The following is a 23184-nucleotide window of genomic DNA, read 5'->3' as shown; positions in this document are numbered from 1 at the left end:
TGTACAATAAGGATATATAGAGTTTCGGGTGATGTGTTAGCATGGATAGAGATTTGGTTAACCAATAGAAAGCAGAGAGGATACATAGGTGTTTCTCTGGTCGGCAGTGAATGGTGTGCCACAGGGGTCTCTGCTGGGTCAGCAACTGTTCACAGTACACTTTAACGATCTGGAAGAGGGGAAAAGCAAATTATGCAGAGAATTCAGAGGGTCTGCAGAGAGATTTAGATGGGTCAAGTTAGTGGACCAGGGTCTGGCAGGTGAAGTACAATGTTGGTGAATGTAAGGTCATCCACTTTGGAAGGTAAAATGGAATGTCAGATTATTGTTTAAATGGTAAAAGATTGCAGCATGTTGTTGTACAAAAGGGCTTGGGAGTGCATGAATCCCAAAGATTGGTTTGCAGGTGCTGTAGGCTATCAAGAAGGCAAATGGAATATTGGCCTTCATTGCTGTAGGGATTGAATTTAAGAGCAGGGAGCTAATGCTGCAAGGGTACTGGTAAGGTCATATCTGGAGTACTGTGTGCAGTTCTAGTCTCCTTACTTGAGGAAGGATATACTGGCTTTGGCAACAGTGTGGAGGAGGTTCACGTTGATTCCAGAGATGAGTGGGTTAGATTATGAGGAGAGATTGAGTCGTCTTGAGACTGTACTCACTGGAATTCAGAAGGATGAGAGGAGATCTTATAGAAACACAAAATTTGTGAATGGATAGATAAGGTAGAGGCAGTAAAGTTGTTTCCTCTGGTTGGTGAGACGAGAACTAGGAGTCATGGCCTCAAGATTCAGGGGAGTAAATTCCCAAAGGAGGAACATTCCCAAAGAATGGGGAATCTGTAGAATTCTCTGCCCAATGAAGCAGCGGAGGCTACCTCGGTAAATAGATTTAAGACGTTGTTGGATATTAAGTGGAGATGAGTCCATGGTCAGATCAGCCATGATCTTATTGAATAGTGGAGCATGCTTGATGGGCCTGATGACCTACTTCTGCTCCTATTTCTTATGTTCTAAAAGTTGTATCAGTGACTATAAGGTTTATTTATGAACTGTTATCAATAGTCATAAACTAATTTTGGATTTGATGGCATGTTTTTCAAATCAAATTATGATTTTAGATATTAATAAATAATTTGAAATGTATCTTAATTTTACTCTACAGGATCACGTTGCAATAAAGTAATGGATGTCTTCAGTGGATACACATTATGCCTTCCGGATCTCACTAAGTTCCAAACTTCCCATCACATAGAAAAACGACCTCCCCTCTGTATAGAAATTAAGGTAATTGTCTCAATTACCAGAATAATTTTCATTGGTGTATTAACTCTTGTATAGATTTAAATGTTCAAGAATCTGTTGTATTCTTCCTCTGTTCCCACTAAGAAATGGTATTTTTAGAAACTTTGCCTATAAATATTTAATTTGTTTAATTGATAAGTTAAAATTTATATTCAATAAAAATGTGACTTTTTTGTCAGTTATATGCAAGGTACTCTTGAGATGAGTTGCACGAATAATATGTTGTAGTTACCTTCAGTGAACTTTGTGGCCATACTTTAAATTTTTTTTTATTTCTGAGGGCTGTCATAAAGTTAATCAAATTTAACTGGATAGGGAGTGATCTGCCTAGATGCTTAAATTGCAACCCACGTGGAGCACTTTAACCACCTAGACAGATGTGCTTCAAGAAAGTGTCTGTCACCGCTTCATGGTACTTTGCAATGCATAATAAATGCAGGCTTCACAAGTAAGACAGATCTGAAGGACTTACTAAAGTTAATCATTAAGTTTGATATTACTTATAATCCCATCAAAAATATTAATGTTAACTCTGATAAATTCAGTATAGCCACCCATGGTAGTAGGAAATATTAGTTTTCTACATTTTATAGTGTTAAATTTTCTCATTTGGCTTTTTCTATAGTGACATGTCATTTTTTTTTCAAGTATGACTTGGTGTACTCTTGCAGCCTTGAGTAATTCCATTTCTAATGCATCCATATTTTTCTTGGATAACAATCACTTTAGTTGATCTCCCTTTGTGTTTATTTAGTTTTCATTTTACTTTCAGCCTAAATGTGGATTTATCCCTTTCTCAAGTCACATTACCAAAGAGATTAAACGACGTGTTTGCCGTTATTGCATGCATCAGCATCTTAAGGTACTTGCAATTTTTATCTATTATATTTCTGAGAATTACAACCAGATTCATATAAATTAAACCCATATTTGTGAGCATTGTTGTTTAGAAATTGATTTTACATGTCTGCTTAGGATTTGTAACTGATTTTATGGAATATATTTTTAAGGTTTAAGTTACATGTAATTCTCTTTATTCGGATCTCTTCCTTCGGTTACACTGAAAAAGTCATTTCTGAAACCTAACTCTGCTTTCTGCAGACCAGAGTTTGAGAGTCTAAAGGTCAAAATCATGATGATCTTTCAATTATTGCCTGAACTATTTGCAAGTTAACATTGGGTTAGTAAGATACAAGCTGAATGCTTTATTCCAACATCAGTGTAACAGTAATGGATTCAATTGAAAATAACTGCAGGAAATCTGAAATGAATATTAAAATGCTGGAAGTGGGTCTTGCATTCTGTATATTAATAAGAAACAGACAATGGGCCTTCTTTCCGTGGATGCTGAATGTTTGCAAGTTTCATATTTTAATTTCACGTGCTTTGAATTCATGGGGTATGGGCACCAGTACAAGAGAAAGGGAACACTTCCCTTTGGACGTTTCTCAGTTGAGTCAGACTAGCATTGAAGTGTTGGCAGATGTTACAATTAAGGTTGTAGTAGGGATGAAGGAAATCTTAGAAAGGATGGCATGGGAGCAAAATGAGTAATGATAACTTGATGAGCTGGAACTGGTGATTTGAATAGACATAAGAGTTTATTTGCAATTAGAAATACAATGTAGAAATGTGGTTTAAAAACAAAAGGTACAGTGCAAAACTCTTAAGCACCCTGGATTTATATGGGAAAAATTTTCATAAAAGCAAAAATCCTCTGTAATGTGAAAACAGGTCACTAATGTAGGTCTTTTGTAAAAGCGAAGTGGCATAATGCGAACATTCACAAAGCAGGGGACACCTGTATACTAATTAACTGAAACAGAAATAGGTGTAGAAGGAATCAAACTGGGTGAAGGACAACCAAACTAAAAGGTGACGGTGTGGCAGATGTGACAGTTTAACCTTCAAATTATAATTTCTTACACCATGGCAAAATCGAGCATGGTTGTCAACCTGTATGAGCAAGGTCCCTCCCAAGCAGAAATTTCACGACAGACAGGAATTTCAAGATTGGTTGTCCAAGCTCTTCTGAAGAATCACAAAAAAAAAACCAGTTAAGGTTACGGAGCAGTAGCATAGTGGTTGGCCATGGAAACTGAGTGCAGCAGGCGAGGGATACATTAAACCTACATCCCTTCTAAATCAGAAGATGTCCTGCACTGCTATCAGCTCTAAGTTCACTGAAACCACTAGAACTCAAGTACACCTCTCTACAGTCTGGAGAAGTCTTGTCAGAAGTGGTATTCATGGAAGAGTTGCTGCCAAAAAGCCATTCCTCCGAAGTGGAAACAAAGCCAAGAGACTCAACTAGCCACAAAAACACAAGGACTAGAATGCTGAAAAATGGCAGCAAGTGTTCTGGACTGAGAAGTCAAAATTTGGCTTAAGCAGGAGGCAGTTTGTTCATAGAACTGAGAGAGTGCTACATGAATGAGTGTCTGCAGCCAACAGTGAAGCATGCAGGTTTGGGGCCGCATTTCTGCAAATGGAGTTGGTGATCTGGTCAGAATTAATGGAGTAGATAGAATGTCCTCGACAAAGCCTTGATCTCAACGTCATCGAGGCTGTCTGGAGAGACAGAAGCAAGAGAGACAATCAAAGTCTACAGAAGAACTGCGGCAAGTTCTCCAAGGTGTTCGGAACAACCTACTGGCCTACTATCAACCTACTATCTTATCAAACTGCACGACAGTGTATCTAAGAGAATTGACACAATTTTAAAGGCAAAGGGTGGTCACACCAAATATTGATTTGATTTAGTTTTTTTTACTATTTACTGCTCTTTGTGGTTATTTTTGGTATTTAGAAACTTTTCATTACTTTCGAAAACATCTTTGCTTTACAGTATTTTTTACGTGTGCTAAAAACTTTGTGTGTAGCATTTATGACAAGGTAGATGAATAAGTGGCACAAGTCAATGTGTGTGTGAGATATGATAGCCACGTTATGGCCAGTGGTGTTCTGCAGGGATCTGTTCTGGGACCCCTCCGATTTGTGATTATTTTTATAAATGATCTGGATGAAGAAGTAGAAGGGTTAATAAGTTTGCTGATGACTCAAGGTTGGGGATGTTGTGGATAGTCTGGAGGGTAGTCAGAGGTTACAGCAGGACATTGATAGCTTGCAGAACTGGGCTGAGAGGCGGCAGATGAACTTCAACCCACTTAAGTGTGAAGTGGTTCATTTTGGTGCATCAAATTTGAAAACAGAATATAATATTAATGGCAAGACTCTTGGTAATGTGGAGGGTCTGAGAGATCTTGGGGTCTGTGTCCATAGGGCACTTAAAGCTGCTGTGGTTAGCCAGACGGTAATGATTATAGAGAGTAGAGCAGTAGCTAGGCACGCATCCTTAATTGATAGTAAGCAAGGCAGAGGTGTTAACACTGCTCTGCACTGACTACAGAAGCCCGGGTGACTGATAGAAGCTTGGTGATTAATACTTACAAGTAGCTCAGCTGAATGCTGAGCTGTATTTGATAAACAGCAGCATGACATGGGTTTTGCTGTTGTTTAGGTGTTCCAAAGCAGTATGAAGAGCCAGTGAGTTTGTGTCTGCTGTAGAACCGTTGTCGCAGTAAGCGAATTGCAATAGGTCCGGGTCCTTTCTCGGGCAGGAGTTTTAGCTGTGACCAAGCTCTTAAAGCATTTACTACATGTGTGTACTATTAATCAATTGTTGTTGAAGCAGCTCACCCTGTTCTTTGGCACTAGTGTGATTCCTGCCCTTTTGAAGCAATAAAAGATGTTCTTGAATGCTTCTGCCAGTTGGTTTGCATGTTTTCAGTACCCTGCTGAGTGCCTGACATTTGAAAGTGTTCATTTCCTCCCTGAACCGTGTTCTGATATTGGTCTTGGAGACCAAATGCTAGATGCTGTAGTGTTTGATGTGTGTATAAAATGCATTGGGCTCATTGGGGAATGAGATGTTCCTACCATTTAAGTTTGTTAAAACTGTTAAGTTCTTCCTTGTAGGAAGCAATAACATACAAACCCTGCCACAGCTGTGATCCAATCTAATTTCTAAAATTCCAAAAGCTAAATGGAATTAGGTATTTGCTTTCTCTTTGGCTTTCTGTAGATTGTGCCTGGACTTCTTGTAGGATTCTGAATTGCCAGTCTTGACCACCACAGATCTAGCCCCCAACAGACTCTTCATATCCTGCTTCATTCAAGACTTCAGGTTTGGGAAATCTTGGGTTCGTTCTCTAAGACACACGATCATCCACACAGGTCATAATGCAAGAATTCTGCAGATCAGCAAGGAATGATTCAAAGGATAGAGGGGGGAAATAGACTTGAGTAAACCAGCAGATAATGTAAGCCAGTCAGAGCTACAAGTATTTGAAAGGCCAAATGTATGTTGGCTCCATTTGTGGGGAATTAATTGTAAAAAGGGAATAGCAAAGACTGAACAAATATTTGAATGTCTTTGTGGTAGAAAACATTAAGTACATTCCTTGAACTTGACAGCTGGGTTCCAGGATCTCAAAAGAAATGCCTCAGTGGATAATGGTACTCGTCTTCCAAAATTCACTGGATTTCTGGGAAGATCTTAAGAACCATTGGGGAAAATGCTGAAGTCTGTCATTAAGGAAATAAAAATCAATACAGTATTGGGAGCTCAAATTTAATTTGTTTGGCAAGTGTCGGCATAGTTTATCTATATACTACTAAAATTCTCATGCTCTGTTTGTGACCTCCAATTAGCCCAAATGGTGCATTACAGCGCCACTTTTTTTTGATTAAATCGACATAAAATGTGTTAACTTACAGAATGCAAGCAAAGTTCAGGGTTATATATTCATATAAAACTGTTCACTCGTCAATCACCAGGCCCTGCTTTCCACAATTCGAGCCAATTCCAGCTTTAATGGAAACCGTGACGCAACACCATGACGCATGCACACGGCCAGCCTCAGCAACGCCTCACGATGCTCACAGCAGCGACACCAACCGCAGCAAAAGGGCAGGGCTATCACACCCATTTAGGAGAGCGCCAATCACATCATCACGAAAAATCAGCATTCTGGAGGCTTAGGGTAATGCTTTGTATCTTCTATCAAGCATTAGGGTAAAAAAAATGGACAGCCTAATTATGCCGCATAGAAAGATAAGGGGGCATTATGGTCAGGAGATGATGCCAAACGTCATTGGGAAGCAGCAAGGAGAGGGAGAGAACAAGAATCGGATGAGGCCAGGGCTGCACGACTCTAGGATCAAAGAGTCAGGACAAAGAAGAGGAGAGAAGAAGAAACAGAGGAGGAGAGGCATGCATGTCTCCAGAATGACAGCAACAGGCACAGAAGGAGGAGAGAACAAGAATCGGATCAGGCCAGGGCCGCAGGACTCCAGGATCAGAGAGAAAGAACATATTCAATACTATATAAGGAACAACAAATTCCTCTGTTGGGGATTAGCAGTGCTGGTGAAGGCAAAAATACTGACTATACACTGGGTGGAAAATGCCATTATTTTAAGAACACTTCCAAGAAATCTTTCCCATTCATCTGAGGGGGGGGGGGGGGCAGGGCTCAGAAATGAAGACACATGATACTACATAACAGTTTCACTACTCCACTGTCAAACAGCAAGTTACAATTATGCTTCAAAGAAGTTGCTCAGTATATTTATTGATGATAACTACAAACCCCATTTCCAGAAAAGTTTTCCAAAATGCAATAAAAACAAAAATCTGTGATGTTAATTCACGTGAACCTTTATTTAACTGACAAAATTACAAAGAAAAGATTTTCAATAGTTTTACTGACCAACTTAATTGTATTTTGTAAATATACACAGATTTAGAATTTGATTGCTGACTACCAAGTTTTAGATTCTTGCATGAGTGGATATGTCCTTAGCACCTCTACTTTGTCAGTAGCTCTCAGGATCTTTTGTTTCATTCAGATTGTCTTATGCTCTTCCAAACTCTAGAGAAAACAAACAGTTTCTTTCTAATATTAGTCCAGTTCACCTTCTTTGAACTGTTTTCTACACAGCTGTATCTGTTTTTGAATAAAGATGCCAGTACAGTCATGACAATGCTGATGTGATATCATTATTTCCCTTAAAATGAAGAATAACAGTCTCTAGGGAAGGTTGATTAGTCTAATATTGGAAAGGAAGAGATAATGGATGAGAATAAACTAGCAAGAAATAGAAAAATAGAAAGGAGCTGACACAAATGTGCATAAAAGGAAAGAATATTCATATCCAGTGTACTTTCATTCATTTTCTTCCATTTTATTTTTCACTGTTACTTGTTTTGAAAACTCTTATGGCCTGCCATAAATTTTCACGGCATTTTATCTTTTACTTTAAATATTTTGGTAATCTTTTTTTAAATCTTGTTTCTTAATGGAATGTTTATGTGTGTGTCACCTAAATATATATCAGTCCTTTGCTATGATCATGCCTTTAAGTTTATTTTCCAAATTATGCTTTTCTACCTTTGTAATTACCTTTATTTAAGATTAGGCACTAATTTCACAATTGAATTTCTTCATCTCGTATTTCCCCATGAAGGATCTTTTCTATCACAATGCATGTAACTGGATGGAACGAGCCTACTAATGGCCCAGATGGAGCACTTAGTGCGACGCTATTACAGCTTGGGGTGCTGGAGTTTAGAATTCAATTCTCTGTGAGAAAGTTTGTATGTTGTTCCTGTGTGTGTGTATGGGTTTCCTTTGGGTGCTCTGGTCTCCTCCTTCAGTCCAAAGATGGTCAGTGGATCATTGTAAATTTGTCCAATAATTAGGCTGGGGTTAAATATGTGGATTGCTGGGTCCTGAAGGCATACGGACATTCCTTTTGTTTTGCCTATTGCTTTTCCACACCTTCTCAGCTACATAGACCAACATACTTTCTCACCTTCTCTATAGCGATTAAGGCTCTTCAGCTTGACATGTCAGCGGTATCTCTTTCCACAGATGCTGCGCAACTTGTTGAATTTTTTCACCATTTTCTGTTTCCATTGTATTAACCATTTGTTTCTTCCGATAATTAAAAAAGTGAAATAGTTTTATCATATATGCTATATTTGTCTTTTGGAAGTAAGGATTCTTGGTTGTAAAACAAAACCAAAAGAATTGCCACTGCTTGTGACCCTGCAGATTTGTTATACTTGTATGACATACCCTCAGCTCTGATGATTGCTTCCAAAGTTGAATCATTTATCCAATCCTTTATTAACAATTAGTTAACATACAACCTTGAAGCAATGAACTTAAGCCTATTAAAGTGTAAGTTAAGCATTATTCAGTGGTTGGCAAAAGATACAATCTCCGCCAGTCCGAATCTACAAACTATAATGAAATAAGCAAGAATACATTATTTATTCCCCTTTGCCTTTAACACAACCCCACTCATGTGACTAGTTACCATAATAAACCCTGCAACACAGAGTAGAGAACAGGTAGAGAACAGATACGTCGCTCCTACATTCATTCTAAAGTTTAAAAAATTCAGAAATTCATTAATACTTCACTCTGTATTGCATCACTTGCACAGACTGCATCTATTGATTTTGATATTTTTGGGTCTAACTACATTTCTTCTTAAAAGGTGGCTAATGGAAAGTGGAAGAAGATGAGCAAATACTGTCCTCTTGACCTTTTTTCAGGGTAAGATGTTTTGAAAAGCGTACGGTATTTCCTTTATTAATCGGATGCATTTTCTTCACTTAAGTATTGCTATTTATTTTCTTTAATTACTGAGAGAGATTGAAGAACATTTTTGTTTCATTCTCAAAACGCTTAATATGTTTTAAGGCATTCACCAAGATCTCTAAACATTGAATTGCATTGTGAGATTTATCTCTCATTTCTCAGCTATCTCATATTTCTAATGGCAGAGGTGACCATTCAGTCCATTTACTCCTACATACTGGCTCTTGGGGTAATTCTATCAATTCCATTTATTTTCTCGTCACTTGTTTATCTTTACGTGCCCATCAACTTTTTACCTCTTCCACCACATAAATTTTTATACCACCCACTTATATCAGTGGTAATTTTACCATAGCCAATTATCTACCAGAATATTTTTTGAGACATAGGAGAAAACCAGAGCACCAGGTGGAAATCCACAGACCTGAAAAGAATATAAAGCCAAAGAAAGATGAGCCCAGATCACACAGCACCAACTGCTGCACCACTGTCACCCATGCAAGTTAGGCTGCTGAAGTTAATGACTGGGAGAAATATGTTGATGAATACCAGATTAGTTCATTTATGATGTAATTGAATGTTGGAACAAGACTGAACAATTGTTGATTCTTTCCTATCCTAATCAGCTAGAATGGCATTTAGCAGTTGAGTTACTTAGGGAAGGCTGAGCCTGTCAGCTCATTCCTCAGACTCATTGTAGTGGTGGATCAGAAACAGCTGAATTAATTAAAAATTGAATTAGTTTAATGTCAAGTGCTTTTAATTTATTATTCAATTTAATATCTGAATGTCAGGCCATTTAAAAACCACTAAAATTACAGCAATTGAAAGATCACTTTAAATTAAAATTGCACTTGTTTTGTTGGATATGTATACTTGTTTGGGGAATCTTTGCTGGCACAAAAAGCTGTTTTTAGAGATGTAAATAGTGTAATTAATAATGTGCTCATGTTCTTCACAGGAATAAACAACGAATGTGCATAGCCTTGAAAAGTTTGTTGCAGGAGCCTCAGAATAATTTAAAGATTTTTAAGGTAAATTGTTTGCTTAAAATGTATTGAAGACAGAAACAAAGTCAATTACCTCTTAAGATCAATCCTAACACATTGCTTTGTAAGACCTAATTTTTTTTCCTCTGGTTCCTAGTTAGCCATTTAGTTCAAATATAACAAGCAGTTAATAGACAATTACAAACATGACGTTGTTTATGGTCATCAGTGCAACAGTTCGGTCTCTCCAGCATCCTACACTAATGGTTGTCTTCCTGACATTTCAGGTATTGCTGCTGGTAGTTGTTTATTTGCAGGTACTTACATGGGTTGATTAGGATAAAAGCTTAATAAAAGCAGAGAATGAGTGAGAGCCTGGCTTCTTTCCCAAACATTTATTTGGTAGACCTTGTATTTGAGACCTGATATAGTTCACATCAGTTGTTATATTCAGTAAGTTTTCCCATTTCCCAGTGGTCTCTTAAAAGACCCTATCGTATCCATCTCCACAACAATTGCCAGCAGCCCATTCCACGCACTCACCACTCTCTGCATTTTAATTTAAAAAAAAGCTTAACCCTGACATCTCCTATAAAACTGTGCCCTCTGGTACTAGAAATTTCTGCCCTGGGAAAAAGCCTCTGACTATCCACATGATCAATGTCTCTCATCATCTTGTATACCTCTATCAGGTCACCTCTCATCCTCTGTCGCTCCAAGGAGAAAAGACCGAGTTCACTCAAACTATTCTCATAAGGCATGCTCCTCAATCCTGGCAACACCCTTGTAAATCTCCTCTGCACCCTTTCTATGGTTTTTCTGTGCATCCTTCCTGTAGTGAGGCAACCAGAACTGAGCACAGTACTCCAAGTGGAATCTGACCAGGTTCCTATACAGCTGCAACATTATCTCTTGGCTCCTAAACTCAGTCTCACAATTAATGGCGGCCAATACACTGTATGCCTTCTTAACCACACACACAGCTGCTTTGAGTGTCCTGTGGACTCGGACCCCAAGATCCCTCTGATCCTCCACACTGTCAAGAGTCTTACTATTAATACTATATTCTGCCATCATATTTGACCTACCAAAATGAACCATCTCACACTTAACTGGGTTGAACTCCATCTGGCACTTCTCATTCCAGTTTTGCATCCTATCAATGTCCCGCTGTAACCTCTGACAGCCCTCCACACTATCCACAACACCCCTAATCTTTTACTAAGCCATCCCTCCACTTCCTCATCCAGGTCATTTATAAATATCACGAAGAGTAAGGGTCCCTGAGGCACACCTGGTCACTGACCTCCATACAGAATATGACCCGTCTACAACCATTCTTTGCTTTCTGTGGACAAGCCAGTTCTGAATCCACAAAGCAATGTTCCCTTGGATTCCGTGCCTCCTTATTTTCTCAATAAGCCTTGCATGGGGTACCTTATCAAATGCCTTGCTGAAATCCATATACACTACATCTACTGCTCTTCCTTCATCAATGTGTTTAGTCACATCCTCAAAAAATTCAATCAGGCTCGTAAGGCACAACCTGCCTTTGGCAAAGCCATGCTGACTATTCCTAATCATATTATGTCTTTCCAAATGTTCATAAATCTTGCCTCTCAGGATCTTCTCCATCAACTTACCAAACACTGAAGAAAGACTCACTGGTCTATAATTTCCTGGGCTATCTCTACTCACGAATAAGGGAATAACATCTGCAATACTCCAATCCTTCAGAACCTCTCCTGTCCCCATTGATGATGCAAAGTTCATCGCCAGAGGCTCAGCAATCTCCTCCCTCGCCTCCCACAGTAGCCAGGGGTACATTTCATCTGGTGCCGGTGACTTATCCAACTTGATACTTTCCAAAAGCTCCAGAACATCCTCTTTCTTAATATCTACATGCTCAAGCTTTTCATTCTGCAGTAAGTCATTCCTACAATCGCCAAGATCCTTTTCCGTAGTGAATACTGAAGCAATTTATTCATTAAGTACCTCTGCTATCTCCTCTGGTTCCATTCACAGTTTTCCACTGTCACACTTGATTGGTCATATTCTTTCAAGTGTTACCCTCTTCCTCTTCAAATACTTGTAGAATGCCTTGGGGTTTTCCTTAATCCTGTCTGACAAGGCCTTCTCATGGCCCCTTAAGGCTCTCCTAATTTCATTCTTAAGCTCCTTCCTGTTAGCCTTATAATCTTCTGGATCTCTATCATTACCTAGCTTTTTGAACCTTTCGTAAGCTTTTCTTTTCTTGACTAGATTTACAACCGCCTTTGTACACCACGGTTTCTGTACCCTACCATCCTTTCCTTGTCTCTTTGAAACGTACCTCTGCAGAACTCCATGCAAATATCCCTCGAACATCTGCCACATTTCTTCCGTACATTTCCCTGAGAATAAATGTTCCCAATTTATGCTTACAAGTTCCTGCCTGATAGCTTCATATTTCTCCTTACTCCAATTAAACACTTTCCTAACTTGTCTGTTCCTATCCCTCTCCAATGCTATTGTAAAGAAGATAGAATTGTGATCACTATCTCCAAAATGCTCTCCCACTGAGAGATCTGACACCTGACCAGGTTCATTTCCCAATACCAGATCAAGTACAGCCTCTCCTATTGTAGGCTTATCCAAATCAAGAAGCCTTCTTGAACACACCTAACAACTCCACCCCATCTAAACCCCTTGCTCCAGGGAGATGGCAATCAATATTTGGGAAATTAAAATCTCCCACCATGACAACCCTGTTATTATTACTCCTTTCCCGAATCTGTCTTCCTATCTGTTCCTCGATGTCCCTGTTACTATTAGGTGATCTCTATTTAAAAAAAAAACCCAGTAGAGTTATTGAGCCCTTCCTGTTCCTAACTTCCACCACAGAGACTCTGTAGACAATCCCTCCTTGACTTCCTCCTTTTCTGCAGATGTGACACCATCTCTGATCAACAGTGCCACGCCCCACCTCTTTTGCCTCCCTTCCTGTCCTTTCTAAAACATTTAAAGCCTGGCACTTGAAGTAACCATTCCTGCCCCTGAGCCATCCAAGTCTCTGTAATGGCCACAACATCATAGCTCCAAGTGCTGATCCATGTGGTTGCGTGGATCAGACCAGTAAGTAAGGTAAATTACTCCAGCCAAGAAGTATGACTTGTTGGATCATTCCTTTGTATATTATTTGTAATTGCAGTTTACTTATTTTTTTTATGCAGAACCATTAGCTAAACCTTTACTTAGCTATTCAGACTCAACTGTGGCATGATTCTGTGCCTTGTCATTAATCATCTTATTTTGAAATGGCCTTGCTTACATTTGAGCAGAATGGTGATAAAGCTACTTGCACCTGACAGGCAAGCTTTGGGAACTCTTGTAAATGAGTGCAAAGGGTAATGAACTCAATGACCTAGAATTGATTACAACTGAACAAAACTAGTAGATTTTCACTGGCCCTCACCGTCTTAATTTCACCATGGACATCCAGTCCCTTTATGCCTCCATCCCCCACCGAGATGTTCTTGAAGCTCTTCGATTTTTTTTGGATTCCAGACCTAACCAATTTCCCTCTACCACCACTCTCCTCCGTCTAGCAGAATTAGTTCTTACTCTCAACAATTTCTCCTTTGGCTCCTCCCACTTCCTCCAAACCAAGGGTGTAGCCATGGGCACCCGTATGGGTCCCAGTTATGCCTGCCTTTTTGTTGGCTTTGTGGAACAGTCCATATTCCAAGCCTATACCGGTATCCGTCCTCCTCTTTTCCTTCGCTACATCGACGACTGCATTGGCGCTGCCTCCTGCACGCATGCTGAGCTCGTTGACTTCATTAACTTTGCCTCCAACTTTCACCCAGCCCTCAAATTTACCTGGTCCATTTCCGACACCTCCCTCCCCTTTCTTGATCTTTCTGTCTCCATCTCTGGAGACGGCCTATCTACTGAGATCTACTATAAGCCTACAGACTCTCACAGCTACCTGGACTATTCCTCTTCCTACCCTGTCTCTTGCAAAAATGCTATCCCCTTCTCACAATACCTCTGTCTCCGCCGCATCTGCTCTCAGGATGAGGCTTTTCATTCCAGGACGAAGCAGATGTCTTCCTTTTTTAAACAAAGGGGCTTCCCTTTGTCCACCATCAACTCTGCTCTCAAAAGCACCTCTCCCATTTCCCGCACATCTGCCCTCACCCCATCCACCCGCCACCCCACTCGGGATAGGATTTCCCTTGTCCTCACCTACCACCCCACCAGCCTCCAGGTCCAACATATAATTCTCCGTAACTTCCGCCAGCTCCAATGGGATCCCACTACTAAACACATTTTTCCCTCTCCCCCCCCTTCTGCTTTTCGCAGGGATCGCTCCCTACGCGACTCCCTTGTCCACTTGTCCCCCCCCATCCCTTCCCACCGATCTCCCTCCTGGCACTTATCCTTGTAAATGGAACAAGTGCTACACCTGCCATTCACCACCTTCACCACCATTCAGGGCCCCAGACAGTCCTTCCAGGTGAGGCGACACTTCACCTGTGAGTCGGCTGGTGTGGTATACTGCGTCCAGTGCTCCCGGTGTGGCCTTTTATATATTGGTGAGCCCGCGCAGACTGGGAGACCGTTTCGCTGAACACCTATGCTCGGTCCGCCAGAAAAAGCAGGATCTCCCAGTGGCCACACATTTTAATTCCACATCCCATTCCCATTCTGATATGTCTATCCATGGCCTCCTCTATTGTCAAAATGAATCCAAACTCAGGTTGGAGGAATAACACCTTATATACCGGCTGGGTAGCCTCCAACCTGATGGCATGAACATTGACTTCTCTAACTTCCGTTAATGCCCTTCCTCACCCCATCCCTGACATATTTAGTTGTTTGCCTGTTCTCCATCTCCCTCTGGTGTCCCCCCCCCCCCCCAACCCCACTTTCTTTCTCCTGAGGCCTCCCGTCCCATGATCCTTTCCCTTCTCCAGCTCTGTATCACTTTCGCCAATCACCTTTCCAGCTCTTAGCTTCATCCCACCCCCTCTGGTCTTCTATCATTTTGTATTTCCCCCCTCCTCCCACTACTTTCAAATCTCTTAATATCTTTCCTTTCAGTTAGTCCTGACGAAGGGTCTCAGCCTGAAACGTCGACAGTGCTTCTCCTATAGATGTTGCCTGGCCTGCTGTGTTCCACCAGCATTTTGTGTGTGTTGTTTTTTTTAATTTCCAGCATCTGCAGATTTCCTCATGTTAGATTTTCACTTGTCTGTTTGAAATATTGAACAGCAAATTGAAATGAATTTGACATCAAAATGATTTAATGTTCTTTATAAGGCATACTAAATCTTTGTGAGTGGTGTATCCTTTTAAAATAATCAGTTATTCACAGAACAATTCAGATTATTGATTTCAGTGTCAAATAGGGTGCAGAAATAAGAGGGTTAAAAACTGATTGGATTAAGAAAGGAGTTGAAAATAAATTGAAAAACACATGAACATATCCAGCAATTAAATATTTATTGAAGAAACTGTTCTTCACACAAATAGTGTAGAAATACCCCTATTCCTGACAATTGCAGGTGGCATAGTTTTTGATGTACAGTTGGCCCTCCTTATCCGCAGATTCCGTATGCGCGGATTCAACCAACCTCGGATTGGGAAAACCCGGAAGATCTCTCTACAGCACTCGTTGCTTGACCACGTACAGACTATTTTTTCTTGTCATTATTCCCTAAACAATACAGTATATCAACTATTTACGCAGCATTTACATTGTATTAGGTATTATAAGTAATCTAGAAATGACTTAAAAGTACAGACAGTCCCCGGGTTATGAATGAGTTCCATTTCTGAATCCGTCTTTAAGTCGGATTTGAAGTCAGAACATAATGTGCACGGCACGGAGACATGTTAAATAAAGACTGGGGTTCTGCTGGGTCCTGAAGACCACCGCACTGATATATGTTAAATTAGGGTCTTGACCATCTACTAATTTTGGTATCAGCGGGGGGGGTCCCGGAACCAATCCCCCACGGATAAGGAGGGCCGACTGTATTTGCTTATTTTTTCGGGAAACAATGCTGATCTTTTATCATTATCTAAACAGCTTGTTCATTGTACATCACAGAATTCCTTTGCCATTTTAGAATTATAAAATTGTACTGCATGGAAGTGGGACATATTGCCCAATTCATCCACACCAACCAGTCGACACCCTTACATATTAAACCTCATCATCAAGCATTTGTTTTATAGCTCTTCTATGCTTAAGTGATTTACGTGTTGATCTGGCACTTAAATGCTGTCAGTGACATTGCATCAACACGTAAAGCAGACCCAAGTTAGTAAACTGCTGACACATTTACTGCTGATAGTAATTACCATCTATTCAGGTACTTATTTGAGGTTGAACATTAAATGACTATTAAATTTGACATGCAGACAAATATTAAAACCATTGATTAAAAAAGATAAATTATGTTCAACATGTAAAAGGTAAATTATAAATACAATATCAAGTTTTAGATTGGGATCATTTACTCATATGTTCCTTCACTGATTTGAAGTCCTATATAATGCATTCATTTGGTTACCTTGCAGTTTCAATCTCTAAATTTATCCTGAAGGAAAATGAATGTCTGAGGTTTGAATGCAGAGATTCCTCCATACTTGGTGACAATGGCATGATTTGGTTATGTGTAGCATCAATTCTTGGAATTGGTTTATTATTATGTACACTGAGATACAGTGGAAAGCTTGTATTACATACTGTTCAAACAGATCAAATTATTACACAGTGCATTGAGTTAGGGCAAGGCAGAACAATAATGCAGAATAAAGTAGAACAGCTGCGGAGAAAGTGCAGTGTAGGTAAACAATAAAGTACAAGATCATAATGAGACAGATTGAGGTCAAGATAAGATTGAGGTCTTATTGTATCATTTATAACAGCAGGGTAGAAGCTCTCCTTGAGCCAGGGTGTATGTGCCTTCAAAGTCTTGTATCTTCTGCCCAAGGGGAGAAGAGAGAAGAGGGTAGGTGGGCCTTTGGGCTATATCTCAAATAATGTTGAGTCATTGTACTGGAAAGAGATAGAGAGATAACATAATATACTTTCCCTCAATGTAAGCAAAAGAGGTGGTGATTGACTTCAACAAAGGGGAAAACAAAGTGATGTATACACTTCTGTCTACATCAATAGCATCGAGATTGAGAGCTTTGAGCTTCTAGGAATGAACTTCACCAATAGCCTATCCTGATCTAATCACGTTGACTCCACAACCAGGAAAGCTCACCAAAGCCTTACTTCCTAAGGAGGCTAAAGAGATTTGGCTCGTCCCCATCAAACCTTACCAATTTTTAATGATGCAACATAGAAAGCATTCTATATGTATGCATGACAGCTTAATGTGCTTACTGCTTTGCACATGACCACAAGAAACTGCAGAGATTTGTGGACAGCACATCCCATCACAGCAACCACCTCCTGTCTATAACTGTACTTCTCATTGCCTCAGAAAAGCAGTGAGCATCAAAGGCCCACCTACCCTCTTCTCTCTTCTCCCCTTGGGCAGAAGATACAAGACTTTGAAGGCACATACACCCTGGCTAAAACTGCAAACTTGTGGATGGGGAAATTAGAGCAGAATTTGGCCATGAAGTACAGGGAATAGAGTAGGGAGTTGAACATGCAACCTTGTGGAATACCAGTTTTTTGAATAATAGTGGTAGAGGTGTTGCTAGGTATCTTTTCTGGTTGTAGTCTGTTGGTCAAGAAATTGAAGATCCAGTTGTGGAGGGAGGTTTTGACTCTTGTGGTCCAGAGCTTAATTAATTTGCTTGGAATAATAGTATTGATGGCAAAGCCATAGTCAATAGTCTCTATGGTTTTTACTGCCCAGATGCTTCAGAGACGGGCCAGAGAGATGGCATCTGCTGCAGACTTGTTTTGGCTTTAGCCAAAATTCATGTGGAAAAACTTATTTTAGATACAGAAAATGTTTTAATGGTTTTTAAATATTCAGTTGTTCATTTTTAATTGCGTGTATAATTTGAAATAAATGTTCAGCAATAGAATAAAGAAACCTGGAATGCACAAGGTAAGAAATTATCCATAAGCAGAAGTTGTCATTTAGTGAACAGCAATACTACACTATTAATCCTTATTTGAATGGTTTTTGAAATACACTGTATAGAGATGCATTATTTGCTTCTTGTATTTGGTTTCCAATTTTTCAATTTTGTATCTTTTCACCTTCTTCCTTTCCCCTTGTATCAACAAAACCCCTGCGTGCTTTGATGACTGACCCATGAAGAATGGAGAGTTGATATTTGGCTGTAAAGATGACCAAGATTGCTTGATGGATCTGAATGAACTTGCTAATCATTTGAAAGCATACTTTTTCCCCACAAACGGTGTGGTTAATGGACCACAATGTATCCGAACTGTTATCACTGAACTCATTCAAGTAATAACAATGGCTTTGTTAAGTACTCCTGCAGACTCCTGCAGGACAGGCGATATGAAGAGAACACGTATTTCAGAGGAAATGAGCCAATGTGAAGCGAGTCAGTTTCGCAGGGACGTTTTAAGAAATAGTAAGTTTTTTTTGTTACTATTTTATTTGGAAGTATTATTATTTAATGATGAGCATGATTAGATTAAGTGTTTGATCTTTATTCTCTGTTGCAATTACGAGTTGGCCTAGTCCAATTAACAAGAGACCTATAAAGATAACACTTCTTAACTTTTCATCACAATAACCTTAATTAACCACCTCATTTATTTTTAACTGGATCTTTGAGATCTTTATTCATTGACAGTTTTCAATTTTTTCTGGATCTTGCCTTGCAAAGCTTGCAGCCAAATTTTATTTTTCATCAGTATCTGTTTTTAGCCTTGTGTGCTCTTTGCCATATTAATGGGTGTTTTGCTGTGTATTTCAAGTATGACATAATTTTGTAAATTAAATCTCTAGACTGCTATGCATGGACTTTGGTATGGGCCAGTCATTTGAAACTGGGCCCACTCACATATTTCCAAGTGTAATCAAGGTTGGTGTCATCCTATAATGATGGCTACACTGGGCAATTTATGTTGCTATTACTAATCTCAGATCAGTATCTTAACTTTCAAAATACCTTTGTATGAATTCAGCCAGCTAGATTTATGCAAGTGATGTAAAACAGTACCTCTGAATGATTCAGAAATCAGTACAAAAAGATTGGATGAAGAGGATTGACTCAAATTATTAAACTATTCTGATATTTATTCCATATGTGATGTGTATAAAATATCAAGCTGGCTGATTGAACTTTTTATTTCTGCTAGTTTTAAAGCAATAGGCAAGTCCACATCTACTGTACATTTGTTGTACCTAGGGCTAATTAAATAACTCTTCACTTCCACCAAGAGGTAAGGGCTCCCATCATGCAGTTTATTAAGGAGTTCCAAGACTTCAATCCACTTACAGTGCTGGTATATTTGCAAGTCAGGGTAATGTGTTGCTAGGTGGGGCACCTTCACGTGATGGTGTATTCCTGTATTGCATTTAACATCTATAATTGTTTGGGGTGCGTCATTTCCTATAGAAGAACTATCTTCTTTTAAATAAATAAATAGAGATACAACACAGAATAGGCCCCTCCAGCCCTCAAGCCACACTATCCATTTAATCCTAGCCTAATCATGGGACAATTTACAATGACCAATTAACCTACCAATCAGCATGCCTTTAGATTTGTGGGAGGAAACCGGAGCACCCCAAGGGAACCCATGCAGTCACAGGGAGAATGCACAAACTCCTTGCATTATGTTGAAGGTAGTTGTAGAACCTATGGTGATAAATAAAATCAGTGTCTTCTTTTTAAATTAAGTAACTTAATTCTAATTTTGTCAGTCAAGTGATTTCCTGAACACGGCAGTGACACATGCCATGAATGATGTTTATTATTCGTGATGATGATACGTTATTTCTTTATTTACCTCCAATAGCTTTTCAAATGGTCACCTGCAATAATTTTTCATTCCTGTTCCCCAAGGTGATCCTAAGTCAATTGGACAATTCTGAGTTGTTTCCGATAAAGTTATAATCAGGGTACAAGAAGATAAGACCTTGGAGCAGAATTAGGCCATTTGGCCCTCGAGTTTGCTCCACTTTTTGATCATGGCTGATTCATTTCCCTCTCAACCCCAATCTCCTGCTTGCTCCCTAATAACTCCATGTCTTATCAAAAATGTATCAAACTCCACTTTAAGTACACTCCATGATCGGGCCTCCACAGCCACCTATGTCAAAGAATTGCACAGATTGACCACTCTCTGGCTAAAGAGCTTCCTCCTTACCTCCATTCTAAATGGACGTTCCTCTACTTTAAGGTTGTTCTAGACTCCCCCACTACAGGAAAACCCTCCCCACATCTGCTCTTATCAAAGCCTTTCAATATGCAAAGGGTTACAATGAGATCCCCCCCCCCCCTTATTTTTCTGAATTCTGGCATATACAGGCTGAGAACTATCAAATACTCCTCATGTGATAAGCCTTTCAGTCCTGGAATAATTTTCGTGAACGTCCTTTGAACCCTCTCCAACATCAGCACATTGCAGTGCCTAGTAGCAATAGATTGATGCAATGCTGTAAGTGGTTGGTCATGACTAGAATGATCTCCTGCCTCACCAAAGACCTGGACCCACTGCAGTTTGCCTATCACCATAATAGGTCTACGGCAGACACAATCTCAGTGGCTCTTCACACGGCCTGAGATCACCTGGACAACACAAACACCAATATCAGGATGCTGTTTGATGACTGCAACTCTGTGTTTAACACCATTATTCCCACAATCCTGATCGATAAGTTACACAACCTGGGCCTCTGTACCTCCTTTTGTAATTGGATCCTCGATTTCCTAACCGGAAGACCAGAATCAATATTGATTGCTGATAATGCCTCCTTGCTGACAAATCACACTGGTGCACCTCCAAGGTGTGGTGCTTAGCCCACTGCTCTACACTCTCTATACCCAGAACTTTTTATCCTTGCAATTTCTTAACTCTACCCACATTGATTCTACATCTTCTGGATCCAATGTCACCAGTTCATAAGGATTTGTTTTCATTTTTTAATCAGTAGAGCAACACTACCCCTTCTGCCTTCTTGTTCATCCTTTCATTACACTGTGAATCCTTGGATATTATGTTCCCAACTATAATCTTCTTTTAGCCATATCTTAGTCATGCCCACAGTGTCATACCTGCCAATCTCTAACTTTGCAATAAGGTCATCTATTTTATATACTTCCTGCTTTCAAATATAACACCTTCAGTCCTGTATTCATCACCCCTTTTGATTTTGCCCCCCGTTACACTGCAGCTTATTCCACAGACTACAATTTTCCACTATCATGTCTGTCCTTTCTGACAGTCTCGTTGCCTCGGCTTCTTTGCCAAATGCCCCATCCTCAGCCCCATTACTCAACTTCCCATCCCCCCTGCCATATCAGTTTAAACCCTCCCCAACAGTTCTCAAAAACCTGCCCACAATGACATTGGGCCCCCTCGGGTTCAGGTGTAACCCATCCCTTTTGTGCAGGCTCTGTCTTCCCTGGCAGAGATCCTGATGCTTTAGAAATCTGAAGCCCTGCCCCCTGCACCAGTTCCTCAGCTACACATTCATCTGCCAAATCATCCTATTCTTACCTTTACCTGCGCATGGCACAGGCAGCAATACACTGGAGGCCCTGCTTTTCAGCTTTCAGCCTAGCTCTCTAAATTTGCTCTTCAGTATCTCCTCCCCTTTCCTACATTATGCCATTGGTGCCAATATGTACAGAGATTTATGGCTGCTTACCCTCTCCCTTTAGAATACCATGGACCCAATCCAAGATGTCCCTGACCCTGGCACCTGTGAGGCAACATTCCATCTGCGTGTCAATTGCATCCACAGAATCCCATATCACTGTTGCAGTCTTCTTCACCACCCTTCCCCCCCCCTCCCCCACCTTCCCTACTGAGCCACAGCGCCAGACTCGGTGCGAGAGACCTGATTGCTGGGGTTTCCCTGGTAGGTCATCACCAACTCCCCCCCCCCCCCCCCGCCCCCCGAGCAAAAACACTATCCAAAGTAGTATTATCATTGAGGGGAACAGTCACAGGGTACTCTGCACTGGCTGACCATTTCCTTTCACTGTCCTGACAGTCACTCAGGTACCTGCCTCCTGCAACTTGGGGGTGACTTCTTCTCTGTAGCTCTCATCTATCAACTCCAAAGGTAATCGAGCCACAGCTTGGTGCAGATGTGGTTACTCACGCCTCACACAAATAACACAACACAGCCCCTAGAGCCATTTTCATTACAGTAGATACTAACAGAGGAAAAGTGACAAAGAAGAAACTTACCAGATATTTGCCTTGCTGAAGCCTGATGAGCCAAAGCCTCTCCACTCTACTCACACAGTGGCCGCTCTGCTTGTTCCTGCCTTATTTTTATTTGACCTTGCTAATGAATCATCATTTGATTGGGCTGCTGGAAAATGCTGAAAGATAGTCAATGCTTCTTTTTAAGATGTCAAGCATGGACTTGTGAGTAGCTTCCTCTCTCGTTCCTGATTTGACTGAGCTGCTGGAAAAATGCTGAATGCCTGCAACATTTAATTTTTAAAAAACTCTCCTGGAGCTTTTAGTAGTAATCTCTTGTTCCTGATTTGATTGGGTTGCCGGAAAATGCTGAACCTTACGAACGGTGATGGTATATTCACCATCAACTCCTTTCCTGTTCTGTTTTTCAATCTCAAGCCATTTTCCATAGGTCCCTTCTTTGCCTGCTTAAGTGGGATCAGTTTCTACATATACCACACTCACTATGGTTGTTTGACATTCAGTCTCAGGTGTGCCACAGTTTCCCCCTGCCAATAGTTGCAAGTTGATTGCCTTTATCATCTGCCACAGATGTTCTTCCAATTAATTCCATTCTTGGGTTCAGTCTTGCTTCTATTGTGAGTAGTTGGGGAGCATTTTTTTTAAAGTGTATGAATAAATGGGGATTTCAATCAAAAGAATTGAGAGCTACATCCTCTTTGATCCTAAGCAATGCTTCTTGTGCCATATCTTAATAAAAATTCAGCTTCCATCTCTAATATAGCCAACTGCAGGACGTTTACTGAAAATCTCATTCATACCTTTTATATATTCAATGTTATGTCAGCTATCTCAATGTTATGTCAGCTAACTGTCACCTCAGTCCTGTT

General features: G+C 40.2%; 1 protein-coding gene across 7 annotated transcripts in view; it reads left to right on the top strand.

The window, feature by feature from the left end:
• Positions 1-23184, top strand: part of ippk (inositol 1,3,4,5,6-pentakisphosphate 2-kinase) — a 113668-nt gene that overhangs the window by 68581 nt on the left and 21903 nt on the right. For all 7 annotated transcript variants that reach the window (XM_059944628.1, XM_059944627.1, XM_059944626.1 and 4 more), the window contains exons 5-9: positions 1162-1283; positions 2074-2163; positions 8874-8932; positions 9939-10011; positions 18255-18537. In XM_059944628.1, the coding sequence (XP_059800611.1) occupies positions 1162-1283; positions 2074-2163; positions 8874-8932; positions 9939-10011; positions 18255-18537 (627 nt within the window). The remainder of the gene's footprint in view (positions 1-1161; positions 1284-2073; positions 2164-8873; positions 8933-9938; positions 10012-18254; positions 18538-23184) is intronic.

The sequence above is a fragment of the Hypanus sabinus genome, chromosome 19 (genome assembly GCF_030144855.1).
Source record: "Hypanus sabinus isolate sHypSab1 chromosome 19, sHypSab1.hap1, whole genome shotgun sequence".
NCBI classification, from domain to species: Eukaryota; Metazoa; Chordata; class Chondrichthyes; order Myliobatiformes; family Dasyatidae; genus Hypanus; species Hypanus sabinus.
This window is presented reverse-complemented; position numbering and strand designations above follow the sequence as displayed.